The sequence below is a fragment of the Tiliqua scincoides genome, chromosome 7, assembly GCF_035046505.1.
Source record: "Tiliqua scincoides isolate rTilSci1 chromosome 7, rTilSci1.hap2, whole genome shotgun sequence".
Lineage (NCBI taxonomy): Eukaryota > Metazoa > Chordata > Lepidosauria > Squamata > Scincidae > Tiliqua > Tiliqua scincoides.
In genome coordinates, this window is record NC_089827.1 from 38,149,332 (window position 1) to 38,172,528 (window position 23,197).

Genomic DNA, 23,197 nt, shown 5'->3' on the forward strand with positions numbered 1-23,197 from the left:
GTGTTTCTCAAAGTGTGCTCCTAGGTACTCTGGGACTCCCAGAGACTCCTTCAGGGACTCCAAGAGCACACGTTAAGTGGCTGCCATCTGTTCCCCTGCCTGGCTTGCTTGTCTGTAGTCCCTACTGTCGCCCCTGTTCATGGTTCTCGTTCCTCATTCCACTCCTGTTCCAGTGTTCCTGTTCACCTCTTCACTGGTATTCAGTGTTGGGCTTGGTGCTGTACCATTCCAGATATGCACTGGTGTTCTGGGGCTCCTTGAGACTCTGTGCATGTGCCAAGGGGGCTCCCCGAGACTCCTAAAAGGAGTGTAAAGAGCTCTGGAGACTGAAAAGTTTGAGAACTGCTGCCTTAAGTCTTCTTTTAGGGTTAAGTCTTCTTTTAGGGGCAATTACTGTACTCCTCAGTCATCTTTCATGACTCTGATGGATAGCCACCCACAAGAGGTATCAAGGTAAAAAAAGAATAATTGGATTAAAATTACATATCCTGTGAATACACCTTAAAACAGTGAGTACTATGGAAAAGGATGCTAACTTGTTTAGCAGCATCAGAGCATTCATTGAAGACAGCTTTCAAATAAGATTAAGTTGTCTTTCAGGCAAAAATTCCATTCCCACCATATGCTCTCATTTCAAAATATGCAATTTTCTAGAACAATAAATGTGCCTGCTGTGATTCCAAGGCAGCACTTTCAAGAACATAAATGAAATTCATACACACAAAAATCAATTTTGGATGAAAACTCACATTGCCGTTCTTCCTTTTTGTCCCCCATCTCTTTAACAAGTCAAAAAACACATGCACCAGACCCTCATTCATTGCAATGCCTGCGAGAAAGCATTCCAAAATGTTGGATAGTTGAATCAAAAGGAGTGCCACTTATAGCTACTTGACACAGAATGGCACTGGAGGCACACAATGAATTTTGAAAAAAAACAGATGTCAATACCTCGAGAACGGCCGTTCTTGAGTAAAGCAATGAGCTATCTTTGGGTTTGCATGGCCTATTTTTCATCTATTTTTACTTAAATCCTGCCTATGCAGTATTTGACTAGAAAAAAAAAATCTTCAATTGAATGCCAACATATGCTTTCTTTCAAGCAAAAATAGTTTGGGCAAAGCTGTGATAAGGTCCAGAACTGCAACAGGAATAAAGGTCTAAAGCCCCTCCCCCATTCACTGCTGTTTTGCCACATTTAACCCTGTTCCCCCCCCCCATGCACTTTCTATAAAATAAACCATCCCCTGGGCCACATTATACATTTATAGCTCAATCCCGTTTGGACACTGCACCAACAGTGCACAGTCCTTTGTATCCTAAGTTCATCTTGCCAACATCATGCCAATGGTGCACTGATCAGGCCAAATGCCAAGCCTGTCCAGGTAAAGCAATTCTGATGCTGGAATACCCCCAGCATCTATGGAAAATCGTAACACAGCTTGTTATTCTGTGTAAAAATGCACACTCATTTGCTATGCAAAGTGCAGTGCAATCCGAACTTGCACTGGGTCTACTCAGATCTGTGTCTACTCGGTGCAGATTGGAGCAGAAAGGAGCAGCCAGGGGCCGCTCTGTGTTATCCAGGAACGGGGTCAGGATCTGGTAAAACTGCTGGATTCTGGTCCTGTATCCTACTCCCCGCCCCCAAACGCCTCCTCCCCACCCTCCCCATGCCCTCCCAGACCCCTGCATTGACCAACGCAAACTTACCCTCTTCAGCCTAGAAAAGAGACGCCTGAGGGGGGACATGATTGAGACATACAAAATTATGCACGGGATGGACAGAATGGATAGGGAGATGCTCTTTACACTCTCACATAATACCAGAACCAGGGGACATCCACTAAAATTGAGTGTTGGGCGGGTTAGGGCAGACAAAAGAAAATATTTCTTTACTCAGCGTGTGGTTGGTCTGTGGAACTCCTTGCCACAGGATGTGGTGAAGGCGTCTAGCCTGGGTGCCTTTAAAAGGGGATTGGACAAGTTTCTGGAGGAAAAATCCATTATGGGGTACAAGCCATGATGTGTATGCGCAACCTCCTGATTTTAGAAATGGGTTATGTCAGAAGGCCAGATGCAAGGGAGGGCACCAGGATGAGGTCTCTTGTTATCTGGTGTGCTCCCTGGGGCATTTGGTGGGCCGCTGTGAGATACAGGAAGCTGGACTAGATGGGCCTATGGCCTGATCCAGTGGGGCTGTTCTTATGTTCTTATGTACCCTGCTAGGCCTGGATCCAGTGTGGGGAGGCCAGCACAACTACTTGCGCTGGCCTCCCCAACTGCTGAGTTGGCACAAACGTGCCTTATGGCATGTTTGTGACTTGTGCCAGCCTGAATCTGGGGACACAATTATCTGATCTCCTTTACAGGATATCACTTAAGAAGGATGAGGGTTTTCATACCCACCATATTCCCTTGTGCTTGAGACAATATGTGATTCTTTCCTCAGGAACATATTTCTGGTCTATATTCTGAATGACAATTTTATAAGCAATGAAATGGAGCTATATGTCAGGGGTGCTATATGTCATCTTAAAAAAGATGATTGATTTGTATTGACAGCATTACAGTCAATGAGGTATACTTGTATACCTCATTATAATGAGGTATACAAGTATAATGGCGAAAAGTACTCTTTAAAATACTCCGGTTTCACAATCTTTTTACAGTCAATTCTTCACTGTACTCATGAATTGGTTTCTGAATCTTGCTGAGAATCTTGCCCCTCTAAAGCCCCACAAATTCTGAATGTTTTCCTAGCTCTTTTATCATTGATTGTCAATGTGATCATTTCAACATCTGAAATGTGCCTTGTGATCTTAGCAGCACAGGGCAAATGAGACATTCAGAAATGCAATGCTGATGCCAGTTCCTGCTGAAGGGATCCCACAGGGCATGCATATGGCAGAGATCAATGCCACCACTTGATAAAAGGCTATAACAAATATGACTGAATATGCATATAATCTGAAAAGGGGGGGGGGAGAGACACAGAGAGAGCACATTCTGCTCATCCTACCTCTTTCTATAGAGATGAAAATGTAAAAGCCTGTAAAAATTGCTCCCTAAAAGTTTAGAAAATTATATATGCTGTTTTAGTTTAGTGTACAGTCAGTTTCAATGAAAAACTTTCTTTTTCCACCGTGAGGTAGTATAAAGCCTGAGGCAGGACTGGGAAATTGAAGGTACTGTACATGATCTTGCAGTGCCAGAGATCTAGCTGAATGCGTGACATGAAATACTGAAACAGTAAGACAATATGTTTGATTGGACCAATTTCTTCTAGTACAGAGAAATATGCTAGCTTTCAAATTACATGCTTTTACCAATCATGTGGAAAGCCTCTTGTTTACCTCTGTTGACCCATTAGTAGTGAATGCATGAATGAGAGCCAAGCCTCCAGAGGCTATCTCTGACCTCAAACATGAAAAGTTAGTTACAGTTTCAGCAAAATTACTGAAAACCTTCCAGCTCTTTTATTTATCTTTCATGCCCAGGTCTGTGGAAAGCTGTCTAATTTGTGTTTCAGGATGCAGCAATGATTAGCTTTGCTCACAGGATCTAGATAAGAATGCCTCCTTTAAAAGTGTCATCTAGTGAGATTCAAAACATATTCATCTCAATATAAAGAGGCTGAGATACAATTGATAGTATTCCAGAAAATGAAATTTTAAAAATACCAAAACCTACTCCAAAGACCTACTCCATTTATTGCCAGAGTTTGTCCACCCAAACATTTGTCATGGAAGGTGTTGGCAAAGTCTAGAATCCAAAGTCATTCATGCAAATATCTCATAAAGGATCAAGAGAACACTTCCTGGCTTTAAGAGCGTGTTCACATGGGACACTTAGACTGCGACTTCTTGTTTACTCATTCTTTATGGAGAATCTACATGATGCTGCCATTCATTTGCTATCCATCTGCATTTTCCCCAAGCTTAAATCATAACATTTGTTAAGCATAAAATTGAACTTTACATTCCAGTTCTTTCCCCCACCATACTATAGCATGCAGCTGCATCAAAAAGTAAGGTACTGCATGCTCTGGTGGGGGGTGGGGGACAGGACTTGATGGCAAACTGGAGGTAATTAGTTTTTTACTTGGTATATGTCTACATACTGCCTATGGGTCACCTCAGACATATGCCAGCCATATTGTGGCATATGTTCAAGGAGAGAAAAAGGGCAGGAAGAGGGGATATGATCTGTCATGCGCAACTCCCATTGGATCCACCCCCTCCTCTGACATGCTGTTACTCCCATTCCCTGCCCACAACCCCACCATGCTGGTTTACATACTCCAGTGCAGACTGCTGGTTGAGATAGTTGGACTCTGATGTTGCTACCAGTTGTGGTGGCTCAGAAATGGTTGGCGGCACACCCTGTGCATTGTCAAAGACTTATTTATAGTAGCAGGACAGTGCCTCACTGCTGCAAATCCATTGATAGGATTGGGCTGTTAAAATACCTACACAGCAGCATAACAACCACTTCCATAGGCTGCTGTTAGCACTACAGTGTTTTGTTGAGAGGTGTGGTGTTATATAGTTTGTCCATGCGAATAAAGGAAGGCATAGAGATAACAGCTCAATATGTTTATTCCATCTTCAGAACAGGACCTGGCAATGAATCTGACACAAGGCAAACACCCCTGGCTTTTATAGCCTTTAGCTCCGCCCAGACTCCCCATGATTGGTGCAATTGAAACATTAACTAGAGGGCCAATCAGGTGGTAGGATTTCGATCCATTACCTGATTGGCCAGCCGTAAGTCTTGCATACATAACACCCCTCCCCACCAAAGTGCAGTTCAAGGTTAACAAACATAGTCCTCAGAGTGGCGGGGCTGTACCCGCATTCACAAGGTGCAGTGAGGCTTTGGTATCAGGACCTCTGCTTTCTTAGTCTGCTCTGGGGTTGGCACAGCTATGGCAGAGAGACTCCCCATAGGTGCACTGACATCAAGTGGCTCAGATAAGTCCAGGGAGGTCTCTGGTTCCCGCAGTAACACATCAGGAGTGATGGCCTCTCTGGTCTGTGGCAAGACCTGATGCTGGTTACCAGGGACTGGAATTGGTGTGGTGGGTGCTGAGTCAGCCAGGTGGCGGCGCATCTGATCTACATGATGGCAAAGAGTCCGGCCGTCCTGGATGGCAACCTCGTATGAGACAGGACTGGTGACTCTAATGACAGTTGCTGGGATCCACGCTGGACCGTTCGCATTGTTCCAAACGTACACTTTGTCACTCGAGCTGAACCCACGAATGGCCTCTCGTATCTTGGAAGCAGGTGGTCTTTCCGAAGTTCTGTCTGGTGCAGGATGAATGTTGTCAGCATCAAAGTCTAATTTGCTGATACTCTGGACCCCAGTTACCTGGATGCCGAGAGGATCAAACCACGCAAGGCCGAGGAGACTGGTGCGATGGCCCTCGATGACCACCAGATCCAGGAGCCCCTCAAAGTGTTTATAACAAACCTGAAACTTACCCGCACCCCGAACAGGGACATGGTTGCCCTGAAAATCTGTGAGCAAAAGTCCAATCGGCTCAAGGCTGGGGCCCTTTCTAGGGCAAAGGCGCTGAAAAGTCTCTGTAGAAATAATAGAGAGTGCTGATCCGGAGTCCACTTCCATAACACAGGGAGACCCTTGAATTTCTACTGTCACTTGTACCTTTTCCTTGGTTGGCAAACGGACGCTCTGGATGGGGTGTACTGAAGTAGTATAGAGCTGTTCCTGGCTGACAGACCCCTGAAGAACTTTCTGGCTCTGAGTCGGAGAAGGCTTACTGCTACAAACACTCCGCCCAGACTCCCCATGATTGGTGCAATTGAAACATTAACTAGAGGACCACTTGGATGGTAGGATTTCTATCCATCACCTGATTGGCCAGCCATGAGTCTGGGCCAATCGGTTATGCAGGATTTCAATCCTGCATAACTTGCACACATAACATGTGGTAAAAGGGGAAGATCAATGTCCCAGCAGTGCACTGCCCACAGGAGTGGACACTGGGCTGGCCCAAGATTTATCAGTGCCTGAGGTGCCTTAGCTAGTGATGAGCCACCTCTGCTCCTCCCAGACCCTGGACTAGAAAAGAAGGGGATGCAGGTGAAATGGAAAGATAGAGGAGGGGAAGGAAATATCTCTAGAATGGCGTTCTAGCCTACCACTTTCATCTGCTCTCTCCCCATCTGTGTCATCCTTTTGCAATCCAGGAAGTGGGAGGAGAAGGACAGTGGAGGCAAGTGGGTGAACTTCAGATGGGAAAATGACTGTTGTATCTGAAAGTATCTTAGCTCTCTAGAAGTCCCTATCAAGAAAAATGGGTCCAGAAAGTCTTGCCAAAGCAGCATGCTTCAGATGTTTTAGCTGAAAAATGCAGGCCTGTGACAAAAAATACAGAAATCTAGACTGTTTACAGGAGACAACTTTTTAAAAGACTTGGAAGCAGTGTTGCAGAACTACCATTGCCAGTTGATAATGGATAATTGCCAGACTAACAAACCGTTAGTCTCTGGTCAAAGCAGGGATGTGCTGTCAGAGGAGGCAAATCCTCACCTATCATACTGCAAGAAAAATAGCCTCAGCCTTCCCTGTGACTGCATGCATGCTCCACTCACTCTCTGAGGGCTTACATGATCACAGGGAAGGCTTAGCCCTCACTGCTGCAGCTCTAGTCTCTCTCTGTATAGTAACAGGCACATGCAGCTTCTGCATAGCCCCCAGAATGCCTTGTGGTACTGTGCCACAAGTGCCAAAAAGGCAGCTGCTGCATCCTGTGGTGGGGTGGGGAGTTGCAGAGGTCTCCTCTAGGTAATTGTTCTCTTACCTGGAGGTAGGCCTTCACATCGTGGAGGAATATGTATACTTTGATGTGCGATAGCCATTTTGCTCCTGTAAGTCTGCATTGATCTGTGCTGCAGCATCAGGTCCGGGAAGGGGGTCAGGATATATACAGCGTAATTGCTGTCTATCCTACCCCCTTCCAGGACCCAATCCACCCCTTCCTGCACCTGTTCCCCTTCTGCCTCTCCCATTATATTACCTCCTCAAGTGACCAGGAGAACGGATGATGATGATGGTGGTGGGAATGTGCAGGCCTTCCCACCAGCGCTTCATGCCAGTCAGTGCCCTAACAAGAACCAAGGATGCATGGCCAGATACAGTGAGTATAAGATTGGTCTCACAGTCTCCTTCCCACATCAGAAGCAGTTTCCAGACAATTTTTAAAGTTTTTATATTATTTTTAGTATCTGAAAGGATATGTGCATATCTATATATGCTCAAATACATAGCTACCTAACTGCTCAATCCGATTTTCTGTCATGTTATAGATGCAGCTGTTCCAACCGAGTATGCATTGCATGGTATGGGCGGGGGGGAAATCACAGCCTGCAGGAGGCAATTTTTTAAACTTACCTGATGGTACATTGCCCAATCACCTATGGATATCCTCAGACCGAAACCATCCATTTTGCTGGCATAAGCCCGAGGAGAGTCAAGGGGCATCCTGGGGATGTATTTTGGGGACAGGACCTGGGCACAAATAGCTGCAGCCAGATCTGCCCCTTCCTCCCTTGGCACTCCCCCAGTTCCTCCCACAACATACCCCATTATTCCCCTTCCCCTCTCTACCTATGTCCCCCACCCCTGCTGTTGACTTACTGGTGCATCCGGAAGCCTTCAGAGCTCCTGCTGGGATTGCCACGCTACTGCCTGTTTGTAGAGGCCTCTGGACTGCTGCCCCCAGTTGCGGCAGTGGCCTGAAAGTGCACAATGGTGGCCTGACTTTCACAACACCAGAAAGGACTTTGCACTACCAGAATGCTGGTTCTGGCAGTGCAAGGCCCCAATCTTATTTGTCTTAACTATTTGTTTTAATCCTAATTGTTTTAACTATCCTCCACTATTTTGAAAAGTTTGTTTGAACTTCATTTAGGGCCCAATCCAATTCAGCTTTCCAGAACTGATACACCTGCAATGCAGCTCCAATATCTGAATGGAACAAACATTCAATTAACTTGAGAAGGCCTCTGTGACCGCCCACCCCCACTGCAGAATGCAGCACACTGTATTGGAATTGCACAAGATCTGTCAAGGAGCTAGATGTGGTGTCAGCAGTGGCCCCTTTAACGTTAAGGCCTGGGCATCCAGCAGAGTGTGCTGCACAGCTGCAGCCACTTAAAGGCAATAGGGCCTTCAGGGATATAAGGAGCACCTGAGGCAGGAAGGGTTTGTGGGCAGCAGAAGGAGGAAAGCTTGAGGAAGGACAGACTGGATTAAAGAATTGATGGTAAATGGACTTTGGAGATGCTGGTGTGTGGCTGTTGTACCCAAGACCTGCTGAGGACCAAGGGTCTGCTGTAGTGGCTGAAGGCTGCTGGCAGGAGAGAGGACCTCTGCAGGTTGAACAGGCGAGCTACCCTGGAGGTGGGGTCCAGCAGGACTCCAGGGCAGAACTAGGGTCATTCTTGGGTGAAAAAGGGGTGCTAATTAGGTAAATGTGGGCATAATTCTCCAGGCAGAGACTGGCTTGGGATTTGGCAGAACACACACTCCCCATTGGTACAACTACATCAGTTCTGGAAATCTCGATAAGATTGGGCTCTACTTTAGTAGATCAGAAGTTGCTTCCAGTTAAATCTAGTCCAGTGGTTCCCAAACCTTTGAGAGGCCCTAGTGGCTGCTGCCTGATTTATAAATGCCAAGGGGTATGGCTGTAATGGTGATTGGGCAGCAGTGCTTCTCTACCACAAGTAGCAGTTTGTTTAATGCTTGATGCACATAGCCTAATCTGCCCTGTCAGTTTCATGAACCACCAAAAATTGGGTCATGAATGACTAGTGGGTCCCAGACCCACAACTTGGGAACTGCTGAGCCACTGACCTGTCACTGGAAAATGACAGTCTTTTTCCTGTCGAAGACTGTATCCCCCCACATAAGCAGGTAAAGTCAAACCTGTGAAACAAGCAAGTATGATCTGTGTAAGGGGGGAGGTAAGACAGAGTGTATCTTAGAGGGAGAGCTTGTGACTAGTTTTTGCTGACAACTAATAACAAATTGCTTAGCTAGGCTAAACTGCAGATAGTTAGCCTTGCTAATGTGCTAAAATTAAATAATAAGCTAGCAATCTCAGACTGGTTGCAACATAGGAAAAACCACAAGCCCCATGTCCAAGGAGCAAGGAGGGGAAAAGGGGTGAGTAGGACATAGTAGGAAAAATACCAAGAAGTCTTCTGGTTGTTTTTTTCCTAATTCTTTGTGTGAAGTGTATAAATATGGACCACATCAGTCAATCAGGGTCCCCAGATTTGAGCTTGTCTCCTGGGGTCTGCTTGCATGCAACGCTTAATAGAAGAATCCTCTATACCTTCCACCTCTAGTGTTGCTTATTGACTCAGTGGCACTGGACCAAAACCCACACGTCTGCCAACTGGCACTGCCCCTTGGGGGTAGTGGTACAACAATATAATCTCACAACTGACTTTTATGGGACATGGGGAAACAATCAAAGGTTGCAATACTATGCATACGTATCTACTGATAAGCTCTATTAAACTCATTGGGACACTCTTCAAACATGCACAGGAATTGCACTGATGATTAGGAACTACACAAAAGAGAAAACTGGCTTCTCTCTCTCCACAAGACTCTGCCCCCTCACTGCAGCTATACAATAATTACACCTAACAGTCCTGGTTCAGTGCTACTGCCATGGGAGTATTCAAAAAATGTTTCTGCCATTACTTGAGAGAAATAATCATCAGTGTGCAGCCTTGAACTCCACTGAGTTCCTGACCTCCTTGTTACCCTTTTCACCTAACACTTCAGATTCTAACCCTACACAGTGAGGTCTCCTGGAAATGAAGGACAGAGTGAAACACAGGGATCATCAATGGCCAGTCTGATACTTTATTAATAGACATTTTAATCATGCCCTTGAAGTGCTTGTGCTGAAGGTAAAAAACACACAAATGAGAAAAACTATACTTTTTACAACAGAAACACTTCTTTATGTTCTTTTGTTATTAACACAGAAAATTTTGTGCTAACAATAATTTAACTGCTTCCCTATTTTCTGAGAACCCTTTCTGTTACTTTGAATTCAGTACGTATTTGGGTTAGAATAAATGCAATCTTGTAAAGTACATGATTTGATTTTAAAAAAAAAATATTAATCTGCTTCCAGCAATTTTAGTTCACAAATGTAGTCAGTAGCTTGTGGATATATGTTCCCCTCTGGGCATTCTACAGAATAAGGCATGAAACCCCAGAGCATATGAACATTTCATTATGCATCTTATTATACACAATTCTAGTGAGTAGATATTTAAAGGATGGTCTTGCAAAGTGAGGAAAAGCATGCTTTGGAGCTCTGCCCTTGGAGCCAAACCTCCTATTGCTGTTTGTTGTGTCATGTTTCTGGTCTCACTGCTGGGCAGCAGATGTCCAGGGGTCCCCCAAGTAGACACCACCTCAAGCACCACTGGTGGTACTTGTACCACTGGTGGAGAAACACTGATTTAAGGAATTGTATACCCCACTTTTCTACGCTGCTTAGGGCCCCCAAGTTGTCTTGGAAAGCCCACTAGAAAAGACCTTGTGCTGGGGTGAAAAGGGATAGTTACTCTCCAGAGACATGTGATGGATGGGGAGGCAGAGCCTCCCCACTGGAGTCCTTTGCTATGTGCTGTGCCTCAAATGGTGGCAGCGCATTTAATAGGGCTCTGTTGGGGAGGCTCTGCCCCCCCTCTCCACTTTTACTCTCCTCCCCCTGCTAAATATAAGAGGAGCAGCACTTGAGTACTTCTTGCCCAGTTAGCAAGATTCACTTGTTTAGTTGTGTCCTGGTCGAAGACCCATCAGCCATTCATGCCTTGTATCAGAAACATCTTACACAATGACACTGAATGCCTGAGAGCCCCATCCTATGCATGTGTTGTCAGAAGTAAGAACATCCTATTACGTTCAATGGGGCTTACTCCCAGGAAAGTGTGAATAGGATTGCAACCTGAGAGCCCCATCCTATGCATGCCTACTCAGAAGGAAGCCCCATTAGAGTCAGTGGGGTTTACTCCCAGGAAAGTGTGTATAGGATTGCAGCCTGAGAGCCCCATCCTATGCACGCCTACTCAGAAGGAAGCCCCATTAGAGTCAGTGGGGCTTACTCCCAGGAAAGTGTGTATAGGATTGCAGCCTGAGAGCCTCATCCTATGCATTACTCAGAAGGATTCAATGGGGTTTACTCCCAGGAAAGTATGGACAGGACTGTAGCCTTAGGCTGCGATCCTATAGACACTTTCCTGGGAGTAAGCCCCATTGAACACAAGGGGGCTTACTTCTGAGTAGACATGCACAGGAGGGGGCTCTTCGTCTCTTCCAGCTCAGAGACCCCTCTGCCCCCCTGCTTTGTCTCAGTCCCCCGTGCTCTGAAGCTGGAAACCTCAGGAGAAGGAGCCAGAGCCAGCCCTCCCTCTCAGGAACCCTCCCCCCTTTCCCAGGCAGCCGACGCCACCCACCCCTCCCCCAACTTTCTGTTTCGCCTTAAGAGGGGGGAGGGGCCCGTGCGAAGACCGTTGGCCGAGAGCGCGCCCTGTGACGCCACAGAGCCTCGCGTGCCGCTCACGCGCTCGCAGGACTGAGGCGGTGAAGGCGGCGCAGCGGAGGGCTGGGGCCCCAACCCCCACCCGGGGATGGGGACTATGTCGCGCGCTGGGAGCTGCACGTGAGGAGCCGGCGCCAAGAGCCGCGAGGAGCCGCCTCCATGGAGGCCAGATATCCTTCCCGCCACGCTGTGCTGCTGCGCCCCCTGAAAGGGGCAGGGGCAGAAGAAGGAGCCAGAGGGACACCCCCCTTCCCTCAGGCACGCATGCGCACCGCTACGGCTGCAGTCTCTCCACACTCACCTGGGAGTAAGCCCCATTGACTAGAATGGGGCTTACTTCTGAGTAGACATGCATAGCATTGGGCTGTGTGTCACCTCAGGAGTGCCCAGTCCTGTGCCTGTCTACTCAGAAGCAAGCCCCATTCTAGTCAATGGGGCTTTCTCCCAAGTAAGTGTGAATAGGATTGCAGCCTGAGTAGCAGGTGCTTCTCTGTATATTTAAGGTTATGTCAAAAACAGGGAGGGGCCAAAAGAGAATCCAACCCCTACTTAAGAGGGGGGAGGGGCCGTGCGATCCTCCAAAGAAAGCACCTGGGATGCAGGACAAACCCTTGTGTGTTGAGCCTATAATAGTGTTTCTCAACCAGTGGTACAGGCACCACCTGTCGTACTTGAGGTGGTGTCTAGTGGTACTCTGGAACCCCTGGACAATTGCCGCCGGACAGCAAGACCAGGAAGGCGACACAATGAACAGTGATAGGAGAATCCACTCGGCAGGCAGAGCACCAAAGCATGTTTTTCCATGCTTGAAAATGCCCTCCTGTCCACCCTGAGCCTCTTAGTGGTGTTTGTTGCATTGCATCTGGCTTCTCTGCCCAGAAGTAACTGGCAATGATGTCATCGTTTCTTCTGGTGGTACTTCAAATAGGTGGACCATGTGAAGTGATATGGCGGAAGACAAATGTTGAGAAACACTGGTCTATAATATAGAGAGACACCCCTGCACCTTTGCAAGAGAGGCGGGAGGTCAGTAGAGTTAACAAGGAGGAAAAACGGATCCTATCACATGATTTATATATTCTAGAGGTATTTGAAAAGGGTGCAATTTATTTTACTCGAAAGTAAGCTCACTGCTCAGTAAGACTTGGGTTGCAATCCCATTTTACCAAAAACAAACCCTTCAATTTAGGTTTACCAGATACAAAGTGGAACAGAGTGCCTGTACCTTTTGTCAGGAGATTTTGTCAGGTGAATCTTTTGAAACCCTGCCAAAATTCCCTCTTCTATATAACTGTTAAAGGTAAAGGCCAGTGGTTCCCAAATTTTTAGCACTGGTATCCACTTTAGCACTGGTATCCACTCTATTGCAGTGTGGGTTGGGACCCACCAGTGGGTCATGAGCTGATTTTTGGTGGGTCATGAAAAGTTTTTGAAATATTAAAGAACAAAAAACCTTTAGCAGCACTCTTGCCCAGTTTGCAGAATGAAATCATCAGCTGGTATGAGGTAATCTTCATAACCTCCAAATTAAAATGTCACATTTTCCTATGTCCTCTAGTAATTATCGTGCCATGGATCATGTGTGTACTCCTTTTGTCAGGCCTTTTGTCTGACCTGAAAATCCCTAACTGTGCATCTTGCTTTCCAGTTCAGCCTTCTGGATACCCTGGAATGACTGTATAGGTTGGGGGGGGGGGAACAAACCTTGAACTCTATTTCAATTTAGCAAATGTCTACACACACATACAATATGTAAGATCTCTAAGCAGCCTTGGGACCACAGGACCCCAATTATTATTCATTAATAATTCATTAATTATTATTACTAAGTTCAATATTTTGATATCTCTTTTTTGTCTGGTGGGTCGCTATGGATTGTTGTTTTTAAAAATGGGTCCTGGTGCTAAAAAGTTTGGGAAGCACTGCTCTATTGGGACCCGCCTAGTATTATGAGACTCTAAAAAGTTTCAATTTCCAGCCATTTTTATCCTCTTTATTATGGTGTGGAGTGTACCATTTACTGAGCTCCACATTCATTGGATCAGAACCATTCTAGTAACCTTATGTTCCCCTTGTCTGGCCTTAAATAAGAGCCAAGGTACATTTGCCAATTTGCAAGTAAACATGCATGAGTGGCTCAGTTTCGGTTTCAATAGGGCTCAGTACATTTTCTTTGTCAGCTTGGAGGGGGGAACTTTACTCTCGAGAGTTTGTTGGGGGCCTACATCCATTGGATTGGGACCATTCTTGTTGTTCTGAATTCCCCTTGGACTGCCCTTCGAAATGGATGAAGGCACGCTTGCCTACTTGTGAGCCACATGTGAGGCTCAGTTTCACTTTTCATAGGGCTCAATACATTTTCCTTGTCAGCTATCAGCTTGTCAGTTTCACGACCCACCAAAAATTGTTGCTATGCGCTGGTGGGTCCCAACCTACACTGGTTGGGACCCACTGGTATAGATGCACTCTGTCCCCCTCTGTATCTGGTAATCCTACCACTATACCATATGCAGAGGAAATATCAGGCCCTTTCCCAAGAAGCTCAAAATTTCAAGTTTGATAGAGAGTGCGGAAAGGGATCTAGTCAGTCCCTCTTGCCTACCACAAGTCAGTCTCCAAAGTTTGGAGGGGTTCCTCCTGATCACTTTTAAAAAGATTACTGCACATGGATCCTTGAGTGTTTAAAGTTGGGGGTGCAGATTAGACCCCTTTGATTTTTTTCTATGAATTTTCATTGCTTTCTTTTTTATTACTATCCTATCTATTCTGTACTGTACAGTAATTGTTACCATTCTGTACTGTAATTGTTACCATTGTCTCTTCTCTCTCTTCTCTCTCTTCTGTGAGCCTTTTGGGGCAGGATCTGTATTTTTTGTTCATTTATGGTATGCTTGAAACAACTGTGTACATTGATGGCTCAATTTAAATAAATATCACCAGTCAAACACCATTTAGCAGAAGAAGCAATTGTAAAATATTATTTGTATTTGTTGCTAATTTCCTTAACTAGCTTTCTCATGTGGTTTTTGGGTATCATCCATGACAAGTTTCAGAAAGGAAAGATTAATTTTGAAAGCACCTTGGAATTGCTTAGTAAATTTGACATTCCTTTCGATTATGTACACGTGAAATACATTTTTAAGGTGAGGAAAAATGATGTTATTGATTAAAAGGTCTTTAAGGCGTGTTTTAGAGGGGAATTTACTATATTCTAAATGAACAGGATATATAGTAACTATATTAATTATGAACTCATTTGCTGAAGTTGCTTGTCATTATCACAACTCATGCAGACCTTCCCTCTTGTTGTCCACTCAATACTGTAAACACTGGGATTGTGTTGCTACTCTTTTCTTTATAATAACTTCTGCATTTCTTAATATTACTTTTTTGTTTTATTAAAAGCAAATAAAAAAATAAAAAATTAAAGATATTACAAGTTGTGTGGCAAGTGCGGAGATCTCAAACTACATTTCTTTGTTCTACTACAAAATCATACAAAAAATTACTTACCAAATCGTAAACAATCTACACTTAATAAAAAGTACATTTTCAACACAAAAAGAAAAAATGAGAAAAAACATAAAAGTTAAATCCCATATCTACTCATCGAATCCTTAGATTATTTGGCCCATTTTTCCCTCAATGTGCAGGAAGTCCATGAATGGTTTCCAATTGTTGGTAAAAGTTTTTATTGACTTATTTTTTAAGAAGAATTGTAAGTTTATCCATTTCTACCAAATCCAATACCTTTAGCCACCATTCTTCCAGTGCAGGTATCTCTGGAACTTTCCAATATTTGGCATACAATATTCTTGCAGCAGTTGTCACATAAACACCTTGTGCAGTTTTGATGTCAAATAATTTTTGAATACTATATTGCTGGTAGTAGTACTAGCAGCAGCAGTAACAGAAGGAACCTGTAGTAAAATCCATAGCAGAACAGATCTGAACTTATGCTAGTATCATTTAGGGTGATCAACACCTCTATGACACACTGCTGTGTCATTTTCTTTAATTTGATGCATTGGCCTTATATGTTCAGTGTCATAAACTCTAGTATCTTTTACACTGTATTTTTCAGGACCATGCTTTTCTGTGGGTTTCCTGCTAGCTTGATAAAGACCATGTGTATAACTTATGAAAAGGAACAGATTTTTCATATTATTTTATGTAAGAGAAAGCCCCTGTTGGGGGTGTCTTTTTTTTCCATTGCATTTCAAGTTCTAAGGTCTTTGTGGCAGTTTTCTGTAATGTTATACAATTCCCTGTTCATTTTGTTCTGGTCTCCCACTGACTGCAACAAAAATAACAATGTGCAATTAGCTTCATTGTTTAACTCATAATCAGGTTTTATTTATATTGTTTGTTTCCAGAAAATACAAAGATGTTTTTATGTCATCTGCCTATCTGTTATCACTCACATGAAATAGTTAACATAACTGAATATAAAAGGAGGAAACATTTATGTTAATAGCTGCAAATGTATTATTACATTTACCATTTTAATAAAACCAAAGTAAGATCTAAAGCATATCAAACATTTTCCCTCCAGTGGTAGAAACCTTTTATCTGTTCCTTGCTATGAAATAAAATCTTTCTTGCATGACAAAACCAAATAAGCCCATTTTTCTTGCCTCTTTAGAGCTGGAAACTTTTGTGCTCTTTATGGAATTTCAGTTGGATATGGCATTTGGATAAGAAGTTACTACAGTACTAGATTCATTTTTTTTTTAGTGTAGAATTGGAGAATAATTATTTTGTGGGAGCAGTCTTTGTACAGAACAGAGAGTTTTCTGCCATGAATCCACTGACAACATAACTGACAAAACAATTATGTAGAGAAAAATGTTTTATAGCAGTGGTTCTCATACGTTTAGCACCGGGACCCACTTTTTAGAGTGATGTCTGTCAGATTTAGAGAATGATGACAGATTTAGAGAATCTGTCAGGACCCACCAGAAGTGATGTCATGACCAGAAGTGACATCATCAAGCAGGAAAATTTTTAACAATCCTAGGCTGAAATCCTACCCACACTTACCCAGGAGTAAGTCCCATTTACTATCATAGTTAAAAGAACATACATAGTAGCTTGTTAAAAGTACAGGTCTGTAGCACTTCCCCAAATGCAGTCACATACCATGGTAGCATCAAGTCTAATATGTTAAAAATAAAATATTGAAATGAATGGGGACCCACGTGAATTTGGCTCATGGCCCACCTAGTGGGTCCCTACCCACAGTTTGAGAAACACTGTTTTATAGACTTTGGACATGCTCCAGCCAAACATTTAAGTTCTGTTAGCACAGATTTAAATCTCCCATTTTAGAATGCAGATTTAATAGTACAGATTTGAACCTTCCGTTGAAATAACTGGAACTCTAAAGTGTTTTTGGCTTGATTGTGGCTTTCCATTTTTGCTTTGTTATGCTTGTTTGTTACTATATTTGACTTTTTTGTGTGGGCATTCTTTCAGTCAGTACCAAAACTTGATTCTCCTGCCTTTCTCATCCTTGTTACCCCTGCCTCTTCCCTTCCTTCCCATTCCTTCTTGTTTAAAAGGTGAGGCTTGTTGTTTCTTCTTTATAATTTATAAATTTATCACCACTCAGGAGGTGAGCATCACCCCAATTTCCATGATGAGATCAGAGAGCATAACTCAGGCCACAATCCTGTACACACTTTCCTGAGAGTTAGCTCCACTGAACACAGTGGAACTTAATTCTGAGTTGTCATACATAGGGTTGCACTGTCAATTAAAGTGAAGCATTCTTAAGTCCCATTGATTCCCATAAGCATGTTCTTACCAGGGACATGCCGTACGGGGCAGCAGGTGAGGCAGAACTGCCCCAATGTAGGGTGTAAGGAGAGCCTCCTCGGGTGTAAGCAGGCAGGGCAGCGGCAGTATTTTTCCATGGACTACAATGGGGCAGTTCTGCCTCACCTGCCACCCCTGCATCGCACGTCCCTGGTTCTTAAATCTCTTCCACTGAAATTGATAGGACTTTAAAATTCTTGACTTTAATTACATTGTGCTTAAGAACTTTTGAATGAAATAATATGTATTTTTGAACAAATTATTATTGCATTATTGCATGATTGTGCAGTTGTCAACAGGCTTAAAAGAAACTGGGTCAGCATAGAAGGATGTCAGGCTACACCACCTCAGTGAATCCCTAGGAACAGTTCAGTTGCCAAGATACAGGATGTGTTTCTAATGTAAGAATGTTGGCAGGAGCAGGCAAACATTTATATGTGCCGCAAATGATGTGAAACAACAATGCCAAAACAAGTATGAGCAAATTAAATGTAATGCAGATGCTAAAAATGAAAGCATCTCACTCATACCTGATAGCATTTTCTCATGTCTATTGCATCAGGTGAGAAGATAAAAGGAAAAAGACTTTGGTATAGTAGACCTACAGTACATGTTAAGAGAAAATGTCTTAAAAAGTGAAAACCTCGCATTATACAAAATAGGGGCTTAGGCTTGTGTGAGACTACATGTTAATATTAAGCTCATCATGTACTGACTGCCTTAGCTTTCCTTGCAAAAATTGCAGCTGCCGAGGATCCAATCTTGATTAGAGCTGTAGAGGGTAAGGCCCCTTTCCCCTGCTGCATTCTCGTACCAGATATTGTCCTCCGTTTGCTATTTCTTTCTGAAATATATGTTAACCTGATCACCACCAATAGTGACTAGTTTGGACCCAAGATTGGCAACTAATAGCAGTGTTGGTTGACTGTCAATAAACAGTAATAACAGGCGTAACCAGTACTTGGGGTAGCTTCCCATTCTGTACTTTTGGGAAATGTTTGCAGGACCACTGGAAAGTGATCAGCCCATGGAAAGTCTTCATGGTTTCTCAACATTTGGAATCATAGTGGCATGTCCCACTGCCAGTATACTCAGTATTGTGGTAGATAGGGGTGGGGCTATGGAGTGGTGTGAGATTTTCTGTTGCATTTTCGTACTTTATGAACTGAAGACTCTCCACTGTTTCTTAACATCTGAATAGGGCTTATCTCTTAAGCTGCAATCTTATCCACACTTTCCTGTGAGTAAACTCCATTGAACACAATGGGACTATAATTTGTAGTTTTGTAATTGTATGTAAACATAAAACTATGTCTACACAATAGTAATATTCTGTAATATGCAAATGATAGGCAAATATAATATGCAAATGATAATTCTGCACAATATTTATGCAGCTATATTCAGTGACTTATTTCTCTTTGTTAGAAATTCTGCATTCTATTGTGCAGAATTATTGTACAGATGTATTATAATGCATATCCATGAAAGAGTTTAATAGCAAAAGGTTATCAAGGAAGTCTTTAGCACAAGTAAAAGTTACTACTCCTCGAACATTTTAACTAGCAGTCTTGTCTCTACATAACAATATCTTATTTAGGCTGCAATCCTAACCATACATTCCTGAGAGTAAGGCCCATTGAACAAAATAGGACTTACTTCTGAGTAGATGTGGTTAGGATTGTGCCCTCATTTTAATAAACTTTTATTCTTGTCTTTCTGCTTCCATTGCACACCAAAACAATGTATAAAATAAAAAATTGGGTCAGTGAAAGCATCATAAAAATTAAAAAATGCAAATTGATAAAATTCATACTAGAGTGAAATAAAATAAACCCCAGAACATTGCAGTCACCAAGGAAATGTTATCTAAAAACCAGTTGAAAAGATGAATTTTTATTCAGTGTTTACAAGAGCTCAATATCTTGGCCAATTTATTCTCTGGAGAAAAGGAGTTCCATACACTGGTGGCCCCATTTGTGGCCTGAAATAACAGAAGAATCAATTGCATGAAATCAGGGTTTCTATGCCTGATCCACCGTTGGCAACCTTCAGTTCCGAAAGACTATGGTATCGCGCTCTGAAAGGTGGTTCTGGAACAGCGTCTAGTGTGGCTGAAAAGGCCAATTCGGGAGTGCCAATCCCTTCCACACTGGGAGCAAGTGCAGTCTGTCCCTGGTCTGTCTCCCTGGCTATGGGCCTTCCTTCTTTGCCTCTTAGCCTCAGACTGTTGGCCAAGTGTCTCTTCAAACTGGGAAGGGCCATGCTGCACAGCCTGCCTCCAAGCGGGCCGCTCAGAGGCCAGGGTTTCCCACTTGTTGAGGTCCACTCCTAAGGCCTTCAGATCCCTCTTGCAGATGTCCTTGTATCGCAGCTGTGGTCTACCTGTAGGGCGCTTTCCTTGCAAGAGTTCTCCATAGAGGAGATCCTTTGGGATCCGGCCATCATCCATTCTCACGACATGACCGAGCCAACGCAGGCGCCTCTGTTTCAGCAGTGCATACATGCTAGGGATTCCAGCATGTTCCAGGACTGTGTTGTTTGGAACTTTATCCTGCCAGGTGATGCCGAGAATGTGTCGGAGGCATAGCCACACAAAATTATTTGCAAGTCTGCTTTATTGCAGCATAGAGCTATAATAACTCCTGCACTTTATCTTTGGTTGCAGCTAGTGCAACATTTTTACAGGATCAGATACAAGAAATCTCTTTCTTTACATCAGTGGCTCCCAATTTTTTCCCCCACTTGTGTACCCCTTGGCAGCCTATTTCCATAAATTGTACCCCTCATTTTAGCAAAATGTTAATATAGTTGCTGTTATTTTAAATTTACATTTTTAACTACTGATCCATATCTCATACTACACAAATTGATGACCACAAACTAGTAGGTTTGGGTTCTGGGGTTTTTGCAGTCAGCTAACTGCCTTCCTTCCTGCTTTGCCAACCGCACAAGGCATTCTAATACAAATCTGCCTTTTTCCACCATTTTTCAGTTCTTTTTCAAGTACCCCAAAAGGTCCTGGCAAGTATCCCTGGGGGTACACATACTACTGAGGTGTGGTGGCTGAGTGGTTAAAATTGCTGGACTGTTGGCTGGAAAGACTGTGGCTCAGGAGTTCGAGAGCCTGGTGCTGCTGAACAGGGTGAGCAACTGTTACTTGCTTTAGCTTCTGCCAACCTAGCAGTTCGAAAGCATGCAAATGCAAGTAGATAAATAGGTACCACTTCTGTGGGAAGGTAATAGCGTTCCTTTGGTGCACTTCGGTGTTTTGTCATGCTGGTCACATTATCACAGAAGATGTCTTCAGGCAATGCTGGCTCCCTCAGCTTAGAAACGGAGAAGAGCACCGTCCCCTAGAGTTGTACACGGCTGTGCAGAGGAAACCTTAACCTTTTTTTTACACATACCCCAGTTTGCGAACCACTGCTTTACATGATCCTATTTTCTGTCTGATCCTGGTCTTCAAAAATATCTTATTCCATTGCATTGATATAGCTTGGTTCTGTGCATCAGACACTACACATGTGGAAATATGAAAAATCTGAACTTTTTCCTTACCAGATTATGTTTTAAATCATCCAGTTTTCATTACCTGCTTGTGGGCTTCTTGGGGTACTTGACTGTTCAGTGTGGACTGTTCATCGAGGATGCTGGATCAGAATTACCTTGGTTCTGAATCTGAAGCAGGGTTCATTTTCAATTTTATCTCCATAAAAAAAGGTATAGGCATTTTTAAAAAACTGATCTTTGAAGAAGTAATTGAAGATTGCAAAGAGGCATGTATCCCAGTCTTGTATTAATCATCACATTTGTGTATATGTAACTATGCATTTGTATACACTCAGTTTTTTTTTTTCCTTTTAAGTAGGCAAGTGACTCATTGAAGTCTGGAACTATTACTATAGAGGATTTTAGAGGAATTTATCGAGCCATAGCACACAGATGTGAAATTCATGATCTCTTCAAAATTCATTCTCCAAACCACAAAATCCTGCAACTATCAAATCTAGTTGAATTTCTTAGAAATGAACAATTTCAGTCGGAAGCTGATGAAGCAACTGCTTCTGATCTCATTACAAGGTTTGAGCCCATTGAAGAAGGTACACTAACTTTTAAAATATTTAAAATGCAAAATTTGCAGTTTTATTTTGTTATTAATAATTTATTTGAAGCAGTTTGAATACTTGCATGTGTTATGTGTAGCACGAGTTTACCGTAATGTCTGATGTACCTTAAGCTAAAGTTTGAAATTATATTTGCCTTTATTGTAGCCCAGTCCATCTTAGAGTCCTGTGTGGTGATGCAGTGATGCTGGCGTGGACAACGCTGCATTCTGTGAGGGATTTTTGGGGAAATTGGTTCTCTTGTCCCAGGGTAAGCCCCAGCAGTGGAAATAGGTCAGCCTGAACATGTGCAAGTGGTATTGCATCTCAAAGGGGATTTTTGGTGGCTGGAGGTCTCTTTGGGGTAAGCCACAGCAATCACAACAGGTTAACTAGGATGTGCACCAGCGATATTGTTGACGCAAGTTCGTGTTGGTCTGTGCAGTCAAATTAGGTCTGGGAAGGGCTTTGGGATTTGGTACATGCCATCCTGTCCCATCCCAGGCGTGATTTGAGAAGTCACAGGGGTATAGCAGAGGGACACATTGCTTTGGTACACAGGATCAAGTTGTTCAGAATTTATTACCGTAGATACTTGCCTATAAGTCCAGAAGTTCCTGCCAATAAATCATGTGTAAATCATCTGCTCACTTTATCTGTGGGTCACTTGGGTCAGGGCTATTCAGACAGCCAGAAGAAGCCCAGAGGAGAAAAAGAGAACAATGCAGAGATAATTGAGGGGTAGTCTCCAGGGCATTAGCCTCTACAAACTGCAGCCAAAGTTAACCCTTTCACTCTTTCATCCTGAGGGAAAAAGTAAGCCAGGGCTCTACACTTCCAGTTAAATCAAGTAAGCCTCATTCTCTTTAGCAGGATCACACCTGGCTCTTCTGCACCCTCCTTTCATTTTGCCAATGTTTGGCAGAGGTCTGGTTTTTATAACACCAGGATGTAATCCTCATTTCCATCTGAAACAAAGTGCCAGGCTACAATGCAGTGCACCATTACTTAAGAATAACACCCATGGAAAGCAATGGGTGTACTTCTGAGTAAATCAGGTCGCAACTATGTGTAGCTGTGCTTGCTCATGCTTAGTCCTTGTTGTTGTCTCTCTGCTGTGAATTAAATTGTACACTCCCAGTTATGTGTTATATGTTGTATGTTATATGTAGAGCCTCTGGCTTAACACACCAGGCACCTTAAAGAAGGATTTGATTAATGGTTCTGCTGGTATGTTTTTACAGTTCAGTTAGTGTTTACAAAAAGGTTGTGAAGACCAGAATTTTAAAAGTTAATAAAAATGTGTCTTAGGATGTTTTACTAAATTTTTAATAAATTAGAGATTGTACTTGGGTAATAATTACTGTTAAGTTATTTTCCAGGATCTGGCCTTGGGTAAAATCAGGGAAAATTATCGTCAGAAACCCTCCTAAGTTTAACCCCTGGCTTATCTGAGGGTCATAGAAAATGCCATGATTTTTTTGCTCTAAATCTGCCCTTGACATATTTGTGAGATCAACTTATACTCCGGTATCTGGGATAGTCAAAAACTGCACCTTGAATTGTGTCTGGAAATCTACAGGAAGATAGTTCATATGCTGGTATGATATGGTCCTAGCAATCCATCTCTGTCTGGGGTTGAGCTGCTGCATTATGTCCCAGC

The 23,197-nt window shown here is 43.3% G+C and overlaps 1 protein-coding gene across 1 annotated transcript in view; it reads left to right on the top strand.

Moving 5' to 3' along the window:
* Positions 1-13,891: 13,891 nt before the first annotated feature.
* LOC136657138 (1-phosphatidylinositol 4,5-bisphosphate phosphodiesterase zeta-1-like) overlaps positions 13,892-23,197 on the top strand; it is a 60,746-nt gene continuing 51,440 nt past the window's right edge. Inside the window, exons 1-3 of the mRNA XM_066633788.1 lie at positions 13,892-13,917; positions 14,619-14,751; positions 21,300-21,531. Of these exons, the coding sequence (XP_066489885.1) occupies positions 13,892-13,917; positions 14,619-14,751; positions 21,300-21,531 (391 nt within the window). The remainder of the gene's footprint in view (positions 13,918-14,618; positions 14,752-21,299; positions 21,532-23,197) is intronic.